The sequence below is a fragment of the Neopsephotus bourkii genome, unplaced genomic scaffold, assembly GCF_033783945.1.
Source record: "Neopsephotus bourkii isolate Nb327-2 ecotype Australia unplaced genomic scaffold, CSIRO-AGI_Nbou_v1 NB_846, whole genome shotgun sequence".
NCBI lineage: Eukaryota > Metazoa > Chordata > Aves > Psittaciformes > Psittacidae > Neopsephotus > Neopsephotus bourkii.
Genome location: NW_026901342.1, coordinates 634,639 through 658,942, shown reverse-complemented (window position 1 = coordinate 658,942; position 24,304 = coordinate 634,639). Strand labels below are relative to the sequence as shown.

The window sequence follows — 24,304 nt, the reverse complement described above, 5'->3', positions numbered from 1 at the left end:
AAGTAGATGCAGAAATTACTCTGCTTTTCCTTTCTATCTCTTTTATTTCATAACAGTGTGTGTGATCTACTGTATAAAGCAAAAAATAGAAAATATCCTTAAATTCTTCCAAACAAAGATGTTCAGTTTGAAAGGATCTTCTGGAAAGGCTGAAGCAATGAATTATATTAGTCTGATTGTAACATTGTAATTGACTCTTTACTAACTATTTCTTATGGCTATCTAAACAAAAATGGGTCTTTACATAGAACTTGCATAAAATTGTAGTAGAGTTTTGGAGAGCAGGACCTCTTGCTTGTCTGGTCTCAGTATATGTATCCATGACCATCTCACTGACATGTATCAGAAAAATTGCAAAGTTTCCTGTTAACATATCACTGTCTGCTGGATTTACCCATTCTTAGCATGTACGACAAAAACAGAAGTAACTCATACTGGATACTGTGCTGAAGATGCAGTGGCCTTGGTATCGTAACTTTAACAACTTGATGCCCTTGATGCTAGAGGAATCAATGATTTTGCTATATTGTATGTAGCTGGGGATGGGGGTAGTTTGTTCCTACAGTAAGATACTTGGATCCCTGTCAGGGCTTTTATAAAATGCAATGGAAGCCAATAGTACTGCTACTTGAAAAAAACCTTTCCTGTTCCTTAGAGATAAGTGCTATAAAATTTGGAGCAAGAAGGTGAATCAAACACAGAGGAATAGAGAGAGAGCTTGGTATGTGAAGAACCAGATGAATTGTGTGAGGAAATGCTAGAACAGCAAGAACAAAAGGCCACTGATGCCTTTCTTTATGATGATGCTATGTCTGAGTAACAACCTTCTTCAGTCTTCCCCATTGCCTCTTTTAACAAGCAGATTCCGTATACCTGGGACGTTTTATTCTGGTTGCTGAAGGCTTGCTTTCCAGTCTCAGTTTCATAGGTTGAAGTTTGGGATTATGTATCATGTTATCCACATTTCGTGTGCAATGGGAGATTTTTATGCTGGTCAAATAACATGTTGTGGAAAACCTAAAAGTTCATTTATTTAATGCTGCAGATTGTGAAGCTGTTGCTTCGACATGGCGGAAATCCATTTCAAGCCAATAAGCATGGGGAGAGACCTGTTGATGTTGCTGAAACTGAAGAGTTGGAAATGCTATTGAAAAGGGAAGTGCCCATTTCTGATGATGAGGAAAGTTGCTCAGGTAAAAGTAGCCATTTAATAGTATACTTCAATGCATCAATTTATCTGAAAAGTGGTTTTAATCTTTTGCATGATATTAGCTATTGAGTCGCTGTGGGTATTAGTTGCTATTGCTAAGGTTGTTTTCCACCTTTAGGGATAGCTTTCAAATCTTTCAATTGAATTGAGCTGATCTGAAATGTTTCTTCTGACACCAGGTTGACCATTCCAATAGTTTTTTTTGTATTCTTACTCTAGATTCCGAAGCTCCATCTGTAAATCCTTCCAGTGTAGAAGGCAATGCTGATTCAGAAGTGGAAAAGGACTCTGTAGCCAATGACAGCAAACAAATAGCCCCTAGTAAGGCTCCACTTTCATCTGCTGTTGATGAGTATGAGTTTAAAGATGATGATGAAGAGGAAATGAAAAAAATGATTGATGACAAGCACATTCTTAGAAAAGACTTAAGGAAAGAGGACGAGACTGAAGATAAGAACAGTTTGTTTGTGAAACAAGAAAAAGTAGTTTTTTCAAAATCATTTAAAAGCAAAAAGCAGAAGCCATCTAGAGTTCTGTATTCAAGTTCTGAAAGTTCAGATGAAGAAATACCTCAAGACAAGAAGATAGTCCCCATTTCAGAGACATCGAATTCTGATGTAAAAGTGAAGAAAGAATATATGGTTACAAATGAACAGAAGCAAAAAGGCAAAGTTAAAAGGAAAGTAAAAAATCAGAGCAAAAATAAAGAGAATCAAGAACTTAAGCGAGAAAAAGAAAATGCCAGAGTAACAAATATAGCTACTTCTGGGTTAGATTCTTTAGATAAAACTAGAGAGGAAGAAACCTTTAAGAAGTCTTTCACCCCAAAAGAAGATTCTTCTTTACATGTATTTCATATCACTGCTGGCAAATCTTCAAAGCATCCCTGTGGATTAAGTGAAAAGCAGTCAACACCATTAAAGCAAGAAAACACCAAATCTTGCTTATCACCCGGAGGTTCTGAAATAACATTGCAATCTGAATTAGTTCGGTATGATCACAACACTGATTCTGAATACCTAGTAGAAAGCTCTAGTGGCAAATCTTGCAAGCACAAAGAAAAAAGCAAGCATCATCAGAAAGATTTTCACTTAGAATTTGGTGAAAAATCTAGTCCTAAAACTAAAGAGGAAGATAATAGCTCAGCATTTGAGAATTCAGATTATACCCTGAAAAAGATTGACAAGGAAGGTAAAGCACTTAAAAAGCATAAATTAAGGCACAAAGAAAGAGAAAAGGATAAGCATAGAAAGGAACAGGATGGGGAGAAGGAAAAACATAAGCATAAAGAGAAAGAGACTCAAAGAAGTATTGAGTTTGACAGAGAATTTTGGAAAGAGAACTTTTTCAAAAGTGATGAAAATGAAGATATGTTGTTAAATATAGAGCATGAATCTCTTTCTTCAGACAGAAAATCAAAGTTAGAAAAAGCTGTGGCAAAAGAAGATAAGTTAGTTAAGGAGAGACAGTTCCAGAAAGAGAAAAATGCTAAAGAGGACAGAGAGAGGGAGAGGAACAGAGAGAGGGAGAGGAGCAAAAAGGAAAGTGAGAAGTTTCTCAAGGATGAAAAATTAAAAGATACAAAGGAAGACATTACACTTGCAGATAAAGAGTTCGAGTTGTTCTGCTTTGGTGTTAAAGATGAGGCTGTCAATATTCATTTAATAGAAACAGATACTGAAAAGCAGGAAAAGAATTTTAAGGAAAAGACTGAAAAGCAAACCTCAGCCAAAGAAAAAGATATTGAAAAGTTTGAAAGAAAAAATGGAGAAAAAGAGAAAAAGGTAAAGCATGAATATAAGGTGGAGAAAGAAAAAGCAGAAGTTAATGAAAATGTAGAGAAAGTGAGGGAGAAGCCCAGTTTCCAGCAAACAGAAAGATGCCATAAGGAAAATGATAAACTAAAAAGCAGTGGTACTCTTAAAAAACTTGATGACAAGGAAAGAAATAAAGAAAAAACTGATAAGAAGCATGATAAAGAAAAGGCTGATAAAGACAAACATTGGGCTGAAAGCAAAGAAAAACACTGTACTGAAAGAAAAGTCAAACAGTCTGAAAAAGAATCTGAATATGCCAAAACAGAAAAAATTAGAACTAAAGACAAAGAAAAGGAACTTGAAAAAAGAGACAAATCCAAAGACAGGGAGATCTCAGCAGCAGCAAACTCAAAACACATACAAGAGGAAAGGAGATGTAGTACTACAGAAAGTAATAAAACAGTGCATGACAAACTGCCATCATTGAAAGAAAAAACAAAAGATGATCTGTTGAAAACTCCAGATAGTAGAGAGAAAGATAAAAAAGATAAAGATACAGACCGATACAAAGAGAGAGACAAACATAAACTGCATCAAAGTAGTTTACTTAAACTAAAGCTTGAACACGAAAAACTTAAGCCTAAAGCAGCCCCTGCACCAAAGGATGTTCGACCTAAAGAAAAAAGATTAGTCAATGATGATTTAATGCAAACTAGTTTTGAAAGAATGCTTAGCCTTAAAGATCTGGAAATAGAGCAGTGGCATAGAAAACATAAAGAAAAAATAAAGCAGAAAGAGAAGGAACGTTTAAAAAAACGCCCTGGTTTAGAACTTAACAAGATGAAAGAAAAACCAAAACACTCGTTACCTGAAGTAAAAAGCAAAGAACTGATTCATTCAAAAAGCTCAGAGTTGCCAGACGTTTGTATGAAGGACAAACAGCAGAAAGACACCGCAAGTAATAGATTACAATCAGTAGATACAAGAAGTGTCAATGCTATAAAGCCTTCATTGGGTTTAGATAATTTAAATAGATCCCCCAAATCAGAAAGTGAAAAGACAGGTCTGAGCTCCAGATCACTGTCCATGGTTTCAGTTGCAAGCTCTGAGGATTCTTGCCATGCCACAGTAACTACTCCAAGGCCTGTAATTGAATATGATTCAGACTTCATGCTAGAAGGCTCGGATTCCCAAATGTCTTTTTCACAATCACTGTGTCTGGCAAGTGCCAAATCACCAGCCCGTCTTGAAAAAGAGACCGATGGTCTTGCTGAGTTGCCAGATCGCAGTAAGCTACCTTTCTCAAACAGGCTTCCACAAATGTATATCAGATCAGCACCTGCTGAAGATGTTAAACTGGTTTTAAATGAGTGTAGACCTGTAGTAGAGGTTCGAAGATGCAACATGCCTGCTGCTGTTCCCGACCACAGCAAACAGCCTCAAATACCAGAAGAAAATAATCAAAATGGTCTGGCATCAGCTCAGACGTATGCTAGCACTTCTCCTAATTCAGAGCTACCATGTAGCATGCTTGAAAGGGATTTTCAAAGTAGTGCGTCTAGTTTGCAGTCAAACTTCACATCAGCTCCAACTGGATCTTTTGGCAGCAAGCAGACAACAGGTACAAGTACCATTAAAAATACTGCTCAGATAAGCCCTTCGGAAGACTATAATATGCATTTAGAGCCATGTGGTCAAAGTGGTGTGACTCGGCAAACCAAATCATGGGATGTGCCTTTTGACAGACTTAATTCATTAAACAATGAGTTTACCAACTCAGGTTATAGTGTTTCAGAGCAAGATACTAACAGTGTTACAGGAATGCATAATTCTGAAAAGAGGACATTAAAAGAGCAACAAGTACCTGACATTTTGCCTCAGCATGCTGAAATAAAGGGAAGTTTTGATTCTCAAGAATCTGTATCATTTTTGCCTTCACAATCGCCTTGTTCTTTACCTACCCAGCCACTCCCAGATGTATCTAAGCGCATTTCCTTACCAGGCATTAGCAGCCAAGATTCATCAGTTGTACAACAACAAAATCTACTTCAGGCTACAGCTTCTACTTTGGATATAGATGCTACTAGTACCAGAGAGCAGGATAATGTTTTCTTCTCTTCAGACATTAAAAAGGTTGAGGCACCCATTGCTGTATATTCTGAGAGCTCTGCAAAGGATATTTCACAGAGCTATCTGGGAGTGAATGATCTACCTACAGTACTGTTAGAAAAAGATATTCCTGAAAGTGACAGCAGTTCACAATTAAATACAAGTTTGTATGCCTACAGTAAAGTTCTTTGTAAAAACACTCAGAGTGAAGTGGATAGTAACACAAAAGATACTTCAGATCCCAGAAATGAAAAAGGCCAACAAGAAAAGCTGGTTTCAGTCCATGTTGTTGATAGTAAAGCCAGTGTTGATCTCTGTGAATTAAGTTCAGGAATGTCAAAGGGAATTACAAATGAAGCGGCTAATAAAAAACCCCGCACAACAGACAGAGAAAATGTGTTGACAGATGATCCACTACAGTATTCCTCTTTATCCAATTTGGCAAATAATTCACAACAGATGACACAGGAAGAGTTGCATAAATACAGCCAAATAGAGGAAGAAATTGCTGAAGATCAGAAGGTGGAACAGCAAGAAATACCTCAAAGAATCACAAGGAACAGAGCAAATTTGCTTGCTAACCAGGCTAAGCAGAATCCTCTTGGCTGCACGCAGTCATCAGAAAAAGAGTCTGAATCATCAGTATCTGTGAAAGCAAGGATTAGATTAACTGAAGAGGATGATGCTCAGGTCCATCATCCACGTAAAAGAAAAGTGTTGCGTGTGCCTCAGCCTGCACAAATGAACCCTTCTCTACTGCAGGCTAAGGAGAAAACCCAGCAGTCACTGGCAGCTATTGCTGATTCTTTGAAACTTGAAGAGATTCAGCCATACAGTTCTGAGAGAGCAAACCCGTATTTTGAATACTTGCACATAAGAAAAAAAATAGAAGAGAAGCGTAAATTACTGTGCAGTGTTACTCCTCAGGCACCTCAATATTATGATGAATACTTGACCTTCAATGGCTCATACCTACTGGATGGCAATCCCTTGAGCAAGATATGCATCCCAACTGTAAGTAACATGGTCTTTAAATATCCAGTGCAATAAAAGGCATGTTCTGCTTTTGTAACTTTCACATTCTTTGTAATTTACTACAGAATACTTGTGCTGGAAATAGTAAGTTGCCACATGTCAAATTAATAATGACCAGTAATGTCAGCCCCATTCAGGAGGCATAAAAAGTGTGGTTTCATAGTTATTATAAGACAAACCCATCATGTATAACACCTGTAAAAGGCACACAGACAAATATTATATTCAAAGTATTTACTACTGTAAAGCCTGTCCTTCTGAAAGTGAAGTCAGTTGTTGGGAGCTTCTCAGATTTTCTGCTAGCAATAATTTGTTTAAAACTTAATTATTCAATGTTGTTTCATTTGGGGGGGGGTGGATGGGGTGTGTGCAGTACTTCAAAATGTGAAGTCCGTCACCAAAAGATGTAAGTAGGAGAGAGCCTGCTAGCTATTTCAGTTTCTCCTTAATGCTCTCAAGAGCAGCAGATGTAATCTGCTGTGTCCCAGCCTTTCTAATCATCAAAGTATTCTGCATCTCATTTAATCATGTGAAGTTCTTTGCCTTTTCACTGAAGAACATCCATAGTTCAGGAACACTACTAGTTTGGTTCAAAGCTCTCCATAATTCTGACACAGGCATTTTTCCTGATGACAGCTATGAAGGAGGTCTGTGCAATGCAGAGCATAATTGGCTCAAGTGCTGTTAATACTACGATTTACTATGGAAGTGACCCTCAAGGTCTCTCACAGTAACACGGCCCCTGCTGGTGTCTCGTTTTGAAATCAGCGTAATCATGGTAGCACTTGAATTGTACTTCCTTTCTTTGCTCCTCATCACACCTGGTTCTGTGCTTACTGTTCTACATGGGGGATGGGAGACCTGAAACATTGCACACTGAGGGTTTTCTGAAGTACCTTTCACTCCTGGGAGTAGGAGGTTTTCTATTTTTCTACCTATTTACCTAATTCACTTAAACGGCTCTAGTTCTGAGGTAAAAGAACAAGCTTAAGCCTGTTTGAATGGTTTAAGTTAACACACATAATAGCTAAAATTGGCTGAGGCCATGTATTTGATTTCCTAAAGTAGTAGTTTGGCTGACATACAGTAGCTTGGTAATGTTAGAATTCAGCAGAAGTTGATCGTATGCCTGTTACTTAAGATGCATCAAGTTAGGAAAACTCTGAGTTTCAGTATTTCTGAATGGAGCAATTACGACGTTGACTCATTTAGGATAACTTGCCCCTGTTTGAGATGTTGCCTTAGCTTTTTCCAGTAGAGTTGAAGATTTTTTTGATTCAGCAATGCACACAAGTTTAATACATAAAATTGAAAAATGTTTGCTTCATTCAGAGGTAATCATAATCCCCCATATAAGCTGTTCCTTCTCATTTTTCCAGTCTGACCCCTATTTCTGCCTGAGAGAATTAATACGTGCATCCTCTTTCTATTGAGTGAGTTCTCTCTTATTTGATGGTGACCACAGTTCTTTGTAATTAGTAGATCAATTATAGTCTGAGGAAAGATGTGGGTTCCCTTGGTCTGCAAGTGAACTAGGATGTATAGTAAGCTTTGCTGCAGTGTATCAGGCTGTCAGCTTTCCTCAGTCTACCAGCCTTTCTCAGTAGCTGTTGCAACTTCTGTAATACATCTTTATCACTGGAAGCAGAGGATTTTTCATTTATTTTTTTTAATAGCAGCTGCTAGTCAAGTACATACTGTTTCCAAGCTACAACTTACTGCTTGGGCATCACACTTCAGTGTTTAATCTTGGATAAGCAGAAAGAGGAGAAGCAAGGCATATATTTTTCCCTGGTCCATCTTCTATCTGGGCAATAGAATTCATTTCCCTGTCATAAATGGAAATATGTGTAGACATTATAAAAAAGGGAGTTATTGACTTGATATTAAAGCACTGCTTCATACATCCTTCCTGTCTCTCTTGCTGTGCACAATAGAGACTCTCCATGAAAATAATTTAGGTAATGGGGTAGTGCAAATTCTTGGGTAACTTGGGTTCAGAAAACTTCAGAGATGAGTGGATGCTCCCCATTCTAAATGGCTTTTAATTACTTCTTGTAAAGAAAAACCTCTAAAAAAGCTTAGAAAAATGTGCATATGTACTTGAAGGATCACAGTTACTGAGTTTTTATCTCGTTTCGATTTCTGGGTTGCTTCCCTGTACATACATGTTCTGGTGCTAATTGCCTCTATGCAAATGAATGTACTGCCTCTATGCAAACACACCCAGCATGGGGAATAAATAAGAGGAGTTAGAGACATGCACACACCTGCAGGGCTGTGATCCTATTGGCATCACAGAGGCGTGCTGGGTTGGCTCCTATGGTTGGAGTGTTGGAATGGAAGGATACAGGCTCTTCAGGAAGGACAGGCAAGGGAGATGAGAAGGGGGTGTTGCCCTCTGTGTCAATGACCAGCTGTAGTGTGCAGAGCTCTGCCTGGGGATGGATGTGGAGTTGAACAAGAGATTTTGGGTCAGGACTAAAGGGGGGACAGGGACAGGTGACATTATAGTGGGGGTCTGTTATAGGAAGACTGAGTGGATGAGGCCCTCTATAGATGGATAGGAACAGCCTCACATTCGCAAGTCCTGAGCCTCATGGTAGACTTCAACCACCCCAGCATCTGTTGGAGGGACAACACCGGAGGGCATAAGTAATCCAGGAGGTTGATGATAACTTCCTTCTGCAAGTGATAGAGGAGCCAAAAAGAAAAGGGGCTATGCTGGACCCTGTTCTCAAAAACAGGAAAGGGCTGGTGGGAAATGTGAAGCTTGAGGGCAGCCTTGGCTGCAGTGACCATGAAATGATGGAGTTCAAGATCCGTAGGGTAGCAAAGAAGGCTTCTGGACTTCAGGAGACCAGATTTTGGGGAAACATACCCCCCATTTTTAGAAAAGGAATACAGGAGGACCTGGGAAACTACAGGCCAGTCAACCTCAGTGCCTGGCAAGATCATGGAGCAGATCCTTCTGGAAGCTGTGCTAAGGCACATGGAAGACAAAGAGGTGATTGATGACAGCTTCACTAAGGGCAAATCATGCCTGACAAATTTGGTGGCATTCTCCAATGGGGTTATGGCATTGGTAGGTAAGGGAAGAGCTTAACTGATGCCATTTACCTGGACTTATGCAAATCATTTAACATTGTCCTGCATGAAATCCTTCTGTCTAAACTGGGTAAGTATGGATTTGACAGATGGGCCACTCGGTGGATATGGATTTGGCTGGATAGTCATGCTTAAAAGGTTGTGGTCACCAGCTCATTGTCGAAATGCAGACCAGTAATGAGTGGCATTCCTCATGAGTTGGTATTGGGACTGGCACTGTTTAGCATCTTTGTCATCAGCATGGTCAGTGGGATTGAGTGTACCCTCAGCAAGTTTGCCAACGATAGCAAGGTGTGTGGTGTGGTCAACATGCGGGAGGGATGTCATCCAGAGGGACCTTGACAGCTTGAGTGGTACTTTTTACAAGGGCATGCAGAGGTAGGACAAGGGGTAATGGTTTAAAATTGAAAGAGTATAGGTTTAGGTTAGATATTAAGAAGAAATTCTTTACCATGACAGTGGTGAAGCACTGGAACAGGTTGCCCACAGATGTGGCTGCCCTGTCCCTGGCCATGTTAAAGGCCAGGTTGGATGGGGCTTTGAGCAACCTGCTCTAGTGGAAGGTGTCCCTCTGTGTGGCAGAGGGGATAGAACTAGATGATCCTTAAGGTCTTTTCCAACCCAAACCATTCTGTGATTCTATTTAAAATGTCACTTGTTTTGTATATGCTTTCATGCTGTTGTTAGTCTCCTATAGTTGTAGAAGGAGCAGATGGAGCTTTCTGTTTCAGGCAAAAGGGAGGGAAAAAAAATTCTAAGAAGCCCAAATAAATGATTAAGAAATGGGTGTTTATTTCCATTAGGAGTAAAGTGTAAGAAAGCAATATGAGTTTTGATCTAGAGGGAAATGTTTTAAGCATTTTAGTTCTGCTTATTTGAAAAATCATCTACGGTGCAGCTAAGTGTTTTATTTAATTACTATCACTTGCGTAAATGCACAATTTTGATAAAATTAGTGATGTTTGTTTCCAGAAAAAAATATAAATTTAAAAGTTAGTAGTAGTTCAGATTTAATGTCTGTGCAGAGTTTGCTTGTGTGTAGAATTTAATTTTAGTTTGCCACTATTGACCTTTAATAGTTCTTTCATGATGCTCTGCCAGCCTGAGTTTTGCTTCATTAATTTACATAGGCTATAGGAAGGTAGATACTCTTTCCTAAATTATTGCTGTATGTTAGATATCACTGTGTGAAGGTCTAGGTGAAGACTATATATTTAGCTCTGACACTCTGAGACTCAGAATAGTTTGTGTAACAAACTGTTCTCTGCTCTGGAATTTTAATGATGCACTATGGTTTATCTGATGAACTTCAGACATCCTGTAGGTGGGAACTAGGAGATGGTGCACTTAAGTTTGATTTCCACAGCCTTGTTTACATACTGTAATTTATAACCCATATCACCTCAGGCTGTAAGGATAGTCACGTATGAATTGTAGCTTCCCTGTCTCCAATGCAAATAGAAGACAGAAGATACTGGACACCAGCTCAGTTCAGAACAGAAGGCAACAAATCTCAATCTTCTGAGAGAGTAAATGTAAATTGTACTTAGCTATTTAACCTTTCAGATTGCTACGTCAGTATGCTCTGCGAGGTTCAGTCATCTTTATCTGTGCTGCCTCCCGAAAAGAGATACCAGGATTATTCATTTCCAGCTTCTGATGGCTATCTAGCAGATAAGTCTCTAGTAAAAGGGATTCTGTGTCCAGTCTTTCAGGCACTGCTATAGAAACTTAAGTGGTAAAAACTTATTTTAGTGGTGCTACCAGAACTTTGCTTCCTAAGTGCATGAAATATTATAGCAGTAGAGCAGGCTTGTCAATTTTGGGTGGCATGGGTGAGGGGAGATGGAGAGGGATGTGTGAAAATAATTGTGGAAAAATTGTGTACGTGTGAATCTGAATTAGCTTCAGTGTTGCTTTTTCTTATAACTGGCAGAAATGAGAATTGAATGTTTATAGAGTGAAGAGCTGCTGGTTTTGTTGTAGTTGTTATGAAGGATGCAAGGCATGCAGGAAACTTGCTTAATTGATTTTCATGTGTTGGAGATGGTGAGGGCATGTCTTGAACCTCAGCTATGTTCGATGGCTGCCTTCTTGTGAAGAGGAGCAGAGAGGTGAGAGGCTGAGTTCTGTCTACCTTTTATGGGTGGCGTTAGAGAAGGCAGGGCCTGTTTGTATCCTTCCTTTCTGTATGGAGTCTGAGCCTTTAAGGAGCTACTTGTGATAATTGGTTTTGTTTATACAAAAAACCTGAGGTCAACTTTTCCTCGTGGCATTCAGCTTCATGCGCTGTTCTTTCAAGTTCAACATGCATGTTTGTATTTTCCCTGTGCGTTTTTTGCAGTCTCTTTAATAACTGTCTCTTTAACTAGAAGATCAAGAGGCTCCTCTGGCTGTTCTTGCCTTGAAATCTTTAACTGCATTTTCCTTTGAGGCCAGAAAGTTTGCTTGTCCAGGCGCAGTGTCTCTGGCCGGCAGGGGGAGCTTTATTTCTGACTAGCTTGGATGCATAAACTCCAATCCTATTTATAGACAGGTTGTTTATCTTGCCGCTTATGTGGTGAGCTTCTCTCTCAGCAAAAGCACTGGGATTTCTGAGATATCTTTGGAGTTTAGTAAAAGTAATTAAGTAGAAGTTTGGTGTTGTTATAAGCATCTTGTCTTATTTTATTGAAAGACTATGACAGCATTGTTGCACTGTGCTGTGAATCCAAACTTTCCAGGCAAAACTAGACTGCAGTATCTCTCAAGCTAAACTTAAACGCATTGCTACCAGTTATGATTAAGACTGATTCTTCCAGTAGATGTTTATGATTTGGTCATTTTTGTTGTTGTTGTTGTTGTGTTTGTTTGTTTTTAGTGCTGATGACTTACACCAAATGGCACATGCCATAAGCATTACTCACTGGTTTGGAAGCCAGACTGTTTTGTTGGGAGAAGTGAAGTGTATCTTTTTTAGTAGTTTGAAAAGTGAAAAAGTTGAATGTCATACCAAGTAGTAACTTAAGGAATGAATCACAATTAGTTATTCTGTATGTTCTTTAACTTCAGAGATATTGGCTAACTTCCAGTGGGAGAAAAGCTTGTCCTGAAATAATTTGCCAAGGTAACAATAATTGAGTAACTTTTGATAGGTAAATCACTTTGTTATTGGAGTGTATGAGGCAAGATTGGTACTAATAATGCAGTGTGTTCATATTTTCATAATGGATTTAGTATTTCTTGATAGTTGCAGGATACATATTATTGACTAGAATGATTTCTGTCTTTGTGTTTTGTGTGAGGTACAAGGTGGAGTGTAAACACCTGTAGGTATATATTTCAGCTGTGGTTTCTGAGCATCAGTGGTAGTAAGCAATGTTTTATTTAGTTTTCATCAGCCTTTCCAAAACAATGCCAGTGTTCTTACATCTAGCAGTTGTTAAAAACCATGCTGAACCATCAGGCAGAACTTGCATAGGGAAAAGTAAACTTTGCATGGAGCGTTAAAACTGCCAAGATGTTTATTAGTTACATCTGAAGAAACTTCTGGTTTCTGCAGTTGCCATGAGGGCTCCAGGTGCCTTTACAGTTTTTGTCATACAGCTCGGTCTGGTCAGTAATACCATACAGTAATACGTTAATTGACTAGACATGCAAAATGTTTGGAGTATATCCCATCAGTAATAGTGTTGATAGCTCACTCACTGTGTGATTTTTCTTTTGTATAATCTTTTTTTTAGGCATAGGCCTTTAAAAAAACGTTATTTATATAACTGACAGGAGGAAACACTTCCAAGCCACTGCCTGACATGTGATGTGGTTTTTGTGCTTGCCTGTGTTCTGCATCATTGTAAGATTAGGAAGACGATTGGTTATCTTTTATGCCATATATATGCTCTTGTATTTGGTTAGACAGCTTTTACCTTCTCAAAATGAACAGCTGTGCTTGAAAGAGTCTTCAAAATTGAAAGCAAGCTGTATTTTTACTATGTTCTAATGTATAGCCCTTTTAAAGAACAGCTATGGCATGCTGACGTGACTGGTTAAAAGCAGTAAACAGTTTGAAATGCCATTTCAGTCAGCTTTATTAACTTTATGGCAAAGAATCCTTTAAACCTTTTATTGCAAATGGGCTGAAGCCATATAATTAATGGAATGTACAAAATTCATATTTTCCCTAAAAAATACCTTGCTTATGTTTGTTTTGCTTTTTAAAAATAAAAGCTCAAATCATATAAACAGTATTGAACATATGTTAAATACATAAAAACATATGTTAAATATTCACTATATTGCATATTAACACTTTTTCCACAGATTACCCCACCTCCCTCACTGTCAGACCCGCTTAAGGAACTATTTAAACAACAGGAGGTTGTAAGGATGAAACTACGTTTGCAACACAGTATTGAAAGGGTAAGGCTAAAGTAATTTATTCTTGTATTTCCCAACTTTAACCTTTAGGGGGTTCCATTTTCAATGGACATTTGCTCAGTTTGACATTATTTTAGAAATAATCTGCCTTCTATCCAAATTTATGAATTGGCGAGACTTGTAAATAAAAAAAAAAAAGGCTTAGCAGAATATTTAAGCTAGTAAGATAGCAGCTTTTTCCTTTAATTGCTCTAACATGTGGCCCAGATTTTTCCCAGAGGCAGTGAGAAGTGGGAAGAAAGCTTCAGATTCTAATTTTGAAAGCTTGTAATGGTTGTAGACCCTGAACCAAAGTAACTGAGTTAAATGAATTGAAACAAGCAAATTCTGTATTGGTGGTAGACATATGTGGCTTTAAGAGTAAAATATTACTTGCAATATTCTGCTTGCAAAAACGGCCTAAAATTATGTTAGAACTGCATCCGTAGGCTTGACTGAATATGAACTCAGATATTGAGAAAATATTCCCGGTTTAAGAGGATTCTTTATTTTTATGGTGCCCAAACCTTTCTCTTTGGCAGCTAGCTTTTAGATGTCTTGTCAGTATTGTGAGCCAGATTGCTTGTGAATATAGACAGGACTGCTTTCTCACCTATAATGTATCTTAAATATTTCCACAGGGTTATACAAGCAGCAGGCTCATTAAAACCCGATGCAGTACTTTTTTGGTTAAGCCGATTTTATTGTGGCTTAACAAACCACATTGGGAGGGGTTTTGTTTGAATTTGGCATTTCAGTGTAAAGCTAGGTATAAAATAACAAGCACAAAGAATGTAAACATGGTTCAAGTTCTGACTGAAAGAAATTAATTGTAACCAAAGGAAAGATGCTGCTTTTTCTGTTTTCCCAGCTTTCTATAATCCACCTTCTTTTCTTCTGATAAAAATCAGAGCTATTATGTTGCAGAGCAGTAAACACACCATGTACATTAATTTGTCTTTTAAAATTCTGCATATTTCTAGTTAGTTTGCTCAGTTTGTTAGTCAAACAGACTGTCCTTCAAATCAGGTCTACTTTATACAGCTGTAAGTCAAGTTTGGCCAAGTAAGCTGTATTTTCTTGTCAGTTCAGGAAAGAATCTTTGTCCAGCTATGAATTTATGGTGTTTCTGCATGGGGGTTTTTTTTGTTTTGGTTTGGGTTTTGGGGTTTTTTGTGTGTGTGTGTTTGTTTTTTTTTTAATAAAATTAAATTCTCCTGCAAATTATGTTTCTGCTTCAGTGTGTTTGGACATTTTGCCTGGTACGACAAGCATGTGACAAAAATCTTAATTCAGTCGAGACTCACAAACCTATATCCCAACCCTGTACTCCTCATACCTTTCATCTTTCACCTTCTTCATCAACTAGAACTTGCCTTAGTGGCACTGAGTGGAAAACCTGGGCCTGACATGCAGCCAGCAGTGGTGGTGGAAGAGAAGGTATTTTCTGTTCTGACATGCAGGGAACACTCTTTGCATCATTAAGTTGAAATTTTGGATTTGATCAGATAAACAACTGCTCCTCCCTCCACTGGCCCATTTCTCACACTGTTCAAAAGTATAAACCCTAAAAAATGTTTAAATGAATGGGAATTTTAATGAATCCAGCTGAAATGCTTAATTTACCAAATGTATACTTATATGGTGATGTCTTTTCAATTAGGAAAAGCTTATTGTTTCTAACGAGCAAGAAGTTCTACGTGTTCATCATCGAGCAGCAAGAACGCTAAATAATCAAACACTACCATTCAGTGCCTGTACTGTTCTGCTGGATGCTGAAGTTTATAATGTGCCTCCGGATTCTCAGGTAAATAATGTATTTCAGAATATCAAAAAAAAAGGTCAAAAGGAGTGTTTGGAGAGAATTCTGTTCCCTTTCTGAAGTTGTCATTGAGTTGCCTGGAATTAAAATTTTGTGCACTATAGATTGCTCCTTTGATTAGGCTTCATTTGAGTGTTCAGTAACAAGAGGATATGGGTATATGTACACTTGTTCTTCTGTTTTGCACCATGTCTGGTTTTCTTTCACCTCCGGAAATTATGAAAATGATAAATTGAGAACATTTTTCTGCTGATTTTTATTGAATCAGTCATAAACAACGTATTTTGGAAGTTTACAAATATAACTTCAACAACAAAAAAATATTTGCAGAATGTGGGATCATTTTTGTTAGTAGTCCAGAGAATCGAAATGCAGTAGTGTGTGAAGTGATGAGATTGGTTTGTGAAATTTGGAAATGATTTGTGGAGATATTCACATTATACTTTTCTTCTCTCTCTAAGACGGCGATTACAACTGTGCCATAAAAAACAGATGACCAGCAGTGAAATATCCAATGCTACTTCTTTAAAATCACCTCGAGCTCCATATTATTTAAATGCACCATGTTATTTATGTGTCCAGTGTTGGTACTTAGTCCTGATTAAAACATAAAATGAGCAGTGTACTTTATAATCTGCATACCTTTCATGGAGGTTGTGAATGCTCCATCCCTGGCAGTGTTCAAGACCAGGCTGGACGAGGCCTTGGGTGGTATGGTTTAGTGTGAGGTGTCCCTGCCCATGGCAGGGGGTTGAAACATTATGATCTTAAGGTCCTTTCCAACCCTAACTGTTCCGTGATTCTATGATTCTATGACTACCACTCAGGGATTTGCTGCAGCTGTATCTGTAAGTGAATGTGATTTCATCATCTTGAAATTACACCATGAATTTTGTGTATTTTGTATATTTGTATATCAAGGCTGCTAACTTGATATAGAACAAGGCTGCTAACAAAAAATGAAAACAGCATTCAGCACCTGTTTTGGTGACTGTAAGGAACACAAATAATGGAAGGAAGAAATTTGATGATTTGGGGGCAATAAAAGTGTTGATGCATTGGATGTTGGGTATTTTTAAATGAAACACCTACATTTCCAACATACGTGACATTCCACTTTAGTCCCAGGGCCCTTTATAGAATTATTATAGCTTCCAGTGTTTCCTCAGTCTGCTGCTATATTTTTTCCCCATCTTTAAAAAACTAGAGCTATGCACAACTAGGTGATTCAGCAAGAGATAGCAGTTTATGGGGAGTGTATTGTTCTTCCATTTTAAGCTTTATACTGCTTTATACCAACAAACTTTTAAGTCATTATTTCCTTAGTACATTTGTTAGGGCAAAAAATAGATTTTTCTCTTCCATTAACAGTCCACATACCATCATTGTTAGTTCTGAAGTTCAGACCGTGCTTGGCTTTTTTCTGCCCCAATTAGAGGCCCTCAACTTTTTAGAAATTTGGGGTACCTCTGATTTTTATGCACATAACTGCATTTTATAGTTAACATTTGACAACTGGTTTTAAATAAACTGATTCTACACTTGAATTTTGTGAAACAAAAGGAATCCTTATGGGGGGAGCAGTTGTGGTTCCTACCTCTCCTTCCCCCCCCAGGTACTGCAGCTTTTTTTGACCATTAAGAGAACAGCAGTAGTAGTAAAATGCCTCTCCTTCCCCCTTACTGCCTTAACAGCTTTGTGGTTCAGTCTGTGTTAACTTTTCTTACAAAACTGTAATACTGCACATAACGTTCAGCAAAGAATTAAGTATATTTTTTAATTATAATTGAAGTCAGTGTTTTAAATTATCAACTTAATGCTTTGATTTAAATTTGCTTGGTGGGAGGAATGTAGATGCGTAAGAAACCATTATCTTGTAGTACATTCTCCCGCTTAGCTTTTATCCTGCTAACAACTCTTAGTTTTGTTCTACAATGGAGAAACATTTCTGATGAATTTTTCAAGTATTTGAGCAAATAGCTGCGAAAGATTTTTTTTGGTAAAAGATCTGGTTTATTTTGCAGGGAACTGACCACCTCAGAGCTGGTTTTATGGGGTTTCTGGGTTTTTTGGAGGCTTGCCTTTACGGCTGCACATGTTGGGCAGACATTGAGAACCGTACTTGGCACTCATATGGGCCAGAGCAAAGATGGGGGAGGGAAAACAACCCAAGTTTCTGGTGAATAGACTGTTAGCTGGTCACAGCTCACCTGAATGCCTATGCTATGGTTCAGGGTTACCAGACAAGTGTTGTTGAGGGCTCTTTCTACAACCAACCTGTGCAGCTGTCCTGGATACCTGAAATCTTAGCTATTTTCTAGACATTTCTGTCATTGCAGGGTTTTTTTCCTCCTGTTCTTGCCCATTGCTACAATGTACAAGTGCCTGCAGTGTCCTATTTTTTTTCCCACACCTACTGAAAAGTAATAGCAGTTTTGTTCTATTTAGTGGTTATTACTGAAACATTACATTGGCATAGTCTGGCTTTAGGACTATCTGTAGAGTATCTGCATTCTCACAGTGGGCAGATGTGACATTCCAGATTCTTATTAAAAAAGCTTTAAAAAAATAATAATTCACAGGACATAATATATGTCTGCTCTCTTTTTTTTAACCTCCTTTGGGGATTTTGATAGAAAAAATATTCTTTATTATATTTATATTTCTATTATTTGAACACTTGTGTACCCAGTTAAGTCAGGCTGCTTAAGTTTTCCTTTATAAATATTTTTGCTTTTCCCTGAGGGAATATTAGTATAAATTGTGGCTGAATTTTTAAAAGAACAAAGAGATAGCGATTTTATGGAAGGATCTGCCTTGTACTGGTTAAGACTTTAAGGCATAAATCCTTAAGGCTCCTACTCTAAATTTCAAAACCAGAGTACAGTAAATAGACTGTGGGAATCTGAAAATACCCACCTTCAGTGAGCAGCTGGCGCACAGCGAAAGTGGTGGTCAACATTTATGCTCATATGTACCTCTATACTTTGAGTTTATTTTTCCATCTGAAGCATTGTTTAGGAAGATCCCCCAGAGTAAGTGTCATGTTTTAAAGTCTGTTTAAGAGTGATTCATCAAATAACTTACCCTTTGAATAATTTTTTGCAGGCTGATGACAGCAAAACATCGGTAAGGGATCGATTTAATGGCAGACAGTTTATGTCATGGTTACAGGACGTTGATGATAAGTTTGAAAAATTAAAGGTATGATTCTTTGTCTTCCCACTTCAAAAATAAAAAACAAGCACAACAAAAAACCCCCAACAACTCTAAAGTGACGATGAAGACAAGATGAATAAATAGTAGATTTGCATGCAATATCATAGGCTATTGTAGAGGTTTTAAGGGCAACATACAGGAGGGTGTAGCTGTATAAAAACCAAACTTTTCTTGCTGCATGGTGTAATGGAATAATCTGCAAATTTCTGAATACTTAGTGGGGAAGATTACTCACTGCCACCAGAGAGGCTTTTAGATATTTCTTCTAATTTCAAGCTTGTTGCAGTATTTTTTTCATACATTGGAATAACTTCATTCTCAATTTTAAAACAGACGTGCCTTTTGATGAGGCAGCAGCACGAAGCAGCGGCTTTAAACGCGGTACAGAGACTGGAGTGGCAGCTTAAACTACAGGAACTTGATCCTGCTACGTACAAATCTGTCAGCATTTATGACATTCAGGAGTTTTATGTTCCTCTTGTTGAAGTTAATGATGACTTTGAGTTGGCACCAATATGACAGCTAGCATCTTCTGGTCACCCTTTCTTTCCCTGGGACAACTAGGGATTGAGGTGCAGTGATACACAAATCTTTGGGGATTTTTTTTTTAAGACAGAGCACTTAATTCTGTGGAATACTACCTTTCTCAATAACTTGGGTGTTCCTTCAGAGAAGTGTGGCACAGCCTCTTGTTCAAACAAGTCGGTTTCCCAGTAACTGCATTATCTGTATTTTAAAATTGCCTGTAGCTTTAGAGCTTATTGCTGAAAAAGATGATGAAACATGGTGAGTTAACAGCGCTGGAAGCTGTTAACAACTAAAACAGCCACCAAAAGACAAATGATACTTACAATCTGCTGTACAGCTTTGCGTTATGAAACTGCAGTTACAGTTGGACTCCCACAGAAAAACAACGAAAAAGCCTGTGGAAGAAAATGTAAGACTTGGAGAAAATAGTCTATTATCTTATTATATTTTGTAAATTGCTGTACAGCTTTCTTTTTGGGGAAAAAAAAAAGAAAAAGATGTAAGATTGTCTTCCTTTTCAAATAATTTATTTTATACATACTGTGCAAATGTAAATAGTCTTGTAATTAATGTTCAAACCTGTATAAAATAGAACCTTTAATTGTAAAACTGTTTTTTGTCTAATGTTTTATTGGACCAAAGTTGTACTTTTTATTAAGTGTAGCGTGTTTCTGGTTGGCAGTTCTTTTCTTTTGTATGGCATGTATTTGATTTAGCTGCTTGTTCCATCACCATAACTGTAAAATAACCAAAACTGAACTGTACTGCATGCTTCACAGAACTCCTAACCCCTTTACTTCAGTAACCAATACCTTAACAACTGTAATATCTACAAAGTCATATTTCATATTAGTCTGCTGTTGTGATGCCATACTATGACTTACTAAACTGAAAATATTTTTGTGTAAAGCAAACAAAAAAGTTTTGCTCTTATATGGTGGTCTCGTAATAGAGCCTATTTTTTCCAACAAAATGCCTTTGAATGAAAATTCTTAAATTGTATATTGTCTATTTTAATATTAATCTATGGAGGGATATGTAAATAGTTGTGAATACAATGTTTAATAAATTTTATTGGTCATGTTATTAGTTGGAGTTTCTTAATATTGTAACATTGATAAAATATCACATCTTGTCATTCCTGAAGTACATAAAGAGGCTGAGTGAAAAGCTGAAAAAGAAATCCCGTGTTGTGAAATGTGATGCCTGTTTTTTTTCTTAATACTGTTAATGAGCAGAGAGTTAATTATTTATTAGTAGGAGGTTACAGATATTCATGAAAAAGATTTGTTACCCTCTAGCCCATAAATTATTCAGGAATGCTTGGGATCTGATGTCCATGAAATTACTTCTGAAAGAAATGGGGCTTAGGCAACAGACCCGTTTACCTGGAAAAGAGACGTAAAGTGCTTGGTGGGAGTTGATGTTTAGTTACTATTTGAACTACTACAGAGTACGTACTCCTTAGGCTGGCGTGAATGCCCAGGGTGCCTTGTGATGGGGAGCAAACAGGCATTGAACAAGAAGGGACTCTGTGGATAGCAGGATCCTTTCTTGTGCACATCACTGCTAGTTCCAGTCGAAAGTAATAGTAATTTGAGCACCGTAAACCCAATTAATATGTGGTTCCTGCCCTGTAACTTTTTTTTTTTTTTCCAGTTTTAATTTATTAGGTAGCTGTGGAAGGGAAGAAGTTGTTCCTGCTTTTATATAGGAGTGTCTTCCTGGCATCACTCAGAATTGGAGATGTGCTCAGCAAAATGTAAATATGATTCTTCTGAAAATAAAATACTCTTCTGAAAGTAGCTGTAAAGTTTTAAAATAATACAGATTTCTGTGTTACCTGCTCTAAAAGACAAGGGAGGGAATGGGAAAAGCTACAAGTGTCACCAACTAGTAAATGACTGTTAGGCTACTTCCATCGAATACTAAAAAGTTATATATCTGCAAATGGGAGATCCCTATCCAGGCATTAGGAAGTATGGGTTACGAATAATTCAAAGTATTGCATAAAGAACAGGAAGGACAAACGGTTGCAGGAGCATTGGCTGTGCAGGTGACAAAAATGCTTGGGATGGAGACAACTGGGACTTGGTCTGGTTTACAACGATACCTCAGGGGGTCTGAGTCCACTGGGGCTCTCACTGTGACACAAACAGGGGAGCAGGATGGCAGCAGGAGCAGCCCCACAGGCCTTTGGGAGCTGGCAGGAGTGCAGGGGGTCGGGGTGTTTACTGTAAAAGGGAATGTTCATCCTCTGGAAGCATGAACAGAAACAGGTTTGTGATAAAAGTGGTTTTGCAGTAACCCATTTTACAAGGAGATCCAAAACCAGGTGTCTCTGAAGGGTAGACTCTGTCTTCTTCACAAGGAGAGGCGATTTCCTACTACTGGTGTCTGTGGAACACATTTTGTGTTTTACAGTTGCAACTGTTCAGTAAAAGTTGCTCGGAAAAGAGGACTGACAAAACGTTTCAGTCCCTTAGACAATGATCTCCTGGCATCTCCGATGTGAATGCAGGATTTGTTCCAGTCGTGTCATTTATTTGTTTTCCGAGGTTCACTCTGAGGGACAATACCTGGTGTGTTGTTTAACGACACCCCAGTGTGGATTTCCTTCAACAAAGCGGTGCGATGTGTGGGGTAAGAAGAAGGGATGAGATGAATTAGAGTAACAACTTGTCGGGGCACGATGGCCGTGCTTCCTTCGCGGAGAGCGTCTCCCAGGAGGCCCGACGGCTACCCGGAGTTTCCAAGTCCCTGCCAGGTTCTTTCTGCGTTTTCCTCCCGCGGACCAGACTCGTTCCCTTGGTCCCTGCAGCCTGCCCGGCAGGAGGATGCCGCAGTTGTTTGAGATCCTGAGCGGGGCTGCCCCAAAGCCTCCTTCTCAAGCACAGCTGCTGCGGATTTACCGCCAGCCTCGAGTGCCCCGGGCGCTACCGCCGCCAGCGCCAGTCTCCCGAGCCCCCTCCTCTCTCAGGGCTCACCCGCAGCTCTGGGTGCGGGGCTGCCTCTCGCAGCAGCCTCTCGGTGACACCCAGCGGCCCCGGGCCGGCTCTTGCTTTTCTCCCCACACGACCTCCGCGCCCTCCCCTGCTCGCACTCGGGTCGGAGGCGGACGCTCACCCGCTCCTCCAGCGCCCGGGGTCCGCGGCTCCATCCCGCGCCTGCCCCCTTCCCCGCTCCGCGCAGCCGCCGCCCGCCGGCCCGGAGGGTCCCTCTGCGCGCGGCCGGCGGCGGGAGGAGGGTCCTGGCGCCTGACGGTGCCCTGAGGCGGGGCGAGGCGAGGCCGCGCCACCGCCTCCGCGCTGCCTGCGGCCGAGGGGGGAGCAGCGGCCGAGGCGTGCGGGTGCTGCCGCCGCTGCCGGAGCAGCGAGAGCCGCCTGCGGAGCGGGTGGTGCCGGCCCGCGGCGCCGTGCGGTGAGGCAGCCGCCGGGGGAGCGGGGAGCGGGGGGCGGCGGGAGGGAGCCGGTGGCCGGGGGTGAGCAGGAGGCGGCGGGGCCGCGGGTGCTCCTTTGTGGAAGGAAAGTTTTGGGGCGGCCCTGCGCAGCCGCCCGGAGGAGGAGGAGGGGGCGGCCGGGCCCCCACTGCCGGGGGATGGGGGTTTCGGCGGCGCTCCCCGTGCGGGGCCCCGCCAGCCCCGCGCCGCTTCGGCAGGGGGTGCGCGCCCTGTCACCGGCCTCCCGGGCTCTTGGCGGGGCCGTGTCGGCGGCCCGGGCCTCCCGAGGGCGGCGGGGAGCGGGAGCCGAGCGCCTGTGACCGGAGCGGTTCTGGGGGTCCTTCTGCCGCGGGGTGAGCCCGGCAGAGAGGGGGGAGCGAGGCCGGCCCCGGGCGGGGGGGCGCGGGCAGGATGATGCCTCGGGAAGAGGGGGGCGCCGGATAAAAGTCGCGGGAAAGGAGGGGGCAGCGCGGGGAAGTGGTGCGCGCCTGGCCCGGTCATCCCGGGGCGCCGGTGGGGATGGCACCGGTCGGGCTCCGCTTCTCGGGACCCCTTTATGTAAGGCAGCCCCTGGCCGAGGCGGTGCGGTGTTGAAAGGCGCCTGATCGCGCACCCGGCCGAGCATCCAGCCTGCCCCGCGTTCGGTGGCTGCCCCTCCGGAGAGCAGCACCCGCGGGTTTGAACCGTCCGTAGCCGAAGGGAAGCTTCCTTTGCTCCGGGTGCCAGGGAGAGGAAGCGGTGCCCTCGCTGAGGGGAAGGATCCCCTGCTCTCCAACCGTGCCCCCGGGTCTCGCACGGGGCGGGGGGGGTGTCCGGTCCTGCATGGGTACAGATGGCCGTGCGCCCAGCACAGCGAGGTCGGGAGTGTTTAATAACCATTGTAAGACTAATCTGACACAGGCTTAAATGTCCGGATCGTGCCTTATTTACACGTTGGCTTATTTTCTCCCTTTCGTATTTGCCAGTTGCTCATTGAGAGTGGTGGGGGGTTTTTTACTTCATAAAGCAGAAGAACATTTCTAGATACCAAAAGAAAGAAATCCAGGGCCCCATTAGCATTTTTCCCCCCCTAGGAGAACAATACAGGCTCACTGTAAGCTTGCCCAAACATGGGCTGCCTTTTATTATACATTGGTACGGTGCCTAGTGCAACACGGTCCTCTTCTGCCGGGGGCGCACATGCTGAGCAGGAGTAGAAGCTCGGTGGCACACCACTAATCATCGCCGGGCTCGTAACAAATACCACCTGCCGACAAGCTGGGTTTGCACAAAGGGGGAAAGGTGGAATGCTTTGAACCAGCCCAGCTCCTCTGCCTGTTTGAAGTAGCAGATGCTCGTCTTCAGCTGACTTCAGTCATTTGTTTGGCTCTTGAAAGCCGTTCGGAGAGCCCGGAACTTCATGGTTTTGAAGTACTGGTGTCTGTACCTAACAAAGAAGGAAGCTGACAGCGTGGTGGCTGAGCTGAGCGCCGGTGTGACATCTAACTGCTGGTTAAAGATGACACGGCAGCTTAACCTTACACGTGGTAAAAGGCTGCTGTATAGCTTTGGTCCTGCACACCTGTGCCTACCTTTAGCCTGAGGGCATACTACAGGAAACCTACCCTTCTGCTTTATGCATTGACAAGATTAGGTCTTCACTGGTGGCTTTTCTCTTCTGAGGCGTTTTTTTGTCGCCACTG

At 40.9% G+C, this 24,304-nt stretch overlaps 1 protein-coding gene across 3 annotated transcripts in view; it reads left to right on the top strand.

The window, feature by feature from the left end:
- ANKRD12 (ankyrin repeat domain 12) overlaps positions 1-20,269 on the top strand; it is a 63,039-nt gene extending 42,770 nt beyond the window's left edge. For all 3 annotated transcript variants that reach the window (XM_061356296.1, XM_061356298.1, XM_061356297.1), the window contains 6 exons: positions 1,046-1,193; positions 1,430-6,090; positions 13,519-13,617; positions 15,278-15,421; positions 18,545-18,640; positions 18,989-20,269. In XM_061356296.1, the coding sequence (XP_061212280.1) occupies positions 1,046-1,193; positions 1,430-6,090; positions 13,519-13,617; positions 15,278-15,421; positions 18,545-18,640; positions 18,989-19,174 (5,334 nt within the window). In that variant the 3' untranslated portion in view covers positions 19,175-20,269. The remainder of the gene's footprint in view (positions 1-1,045; positions 1,194-1,429; positions 6,091-13,518; positions 13,618-15,277; positions 15,422-18,544; positions 18,641-18,988) is intronic.
- The last annotated feature ends 4,035 nt before the right edge of the window (positions 20,270-24,304 follow it).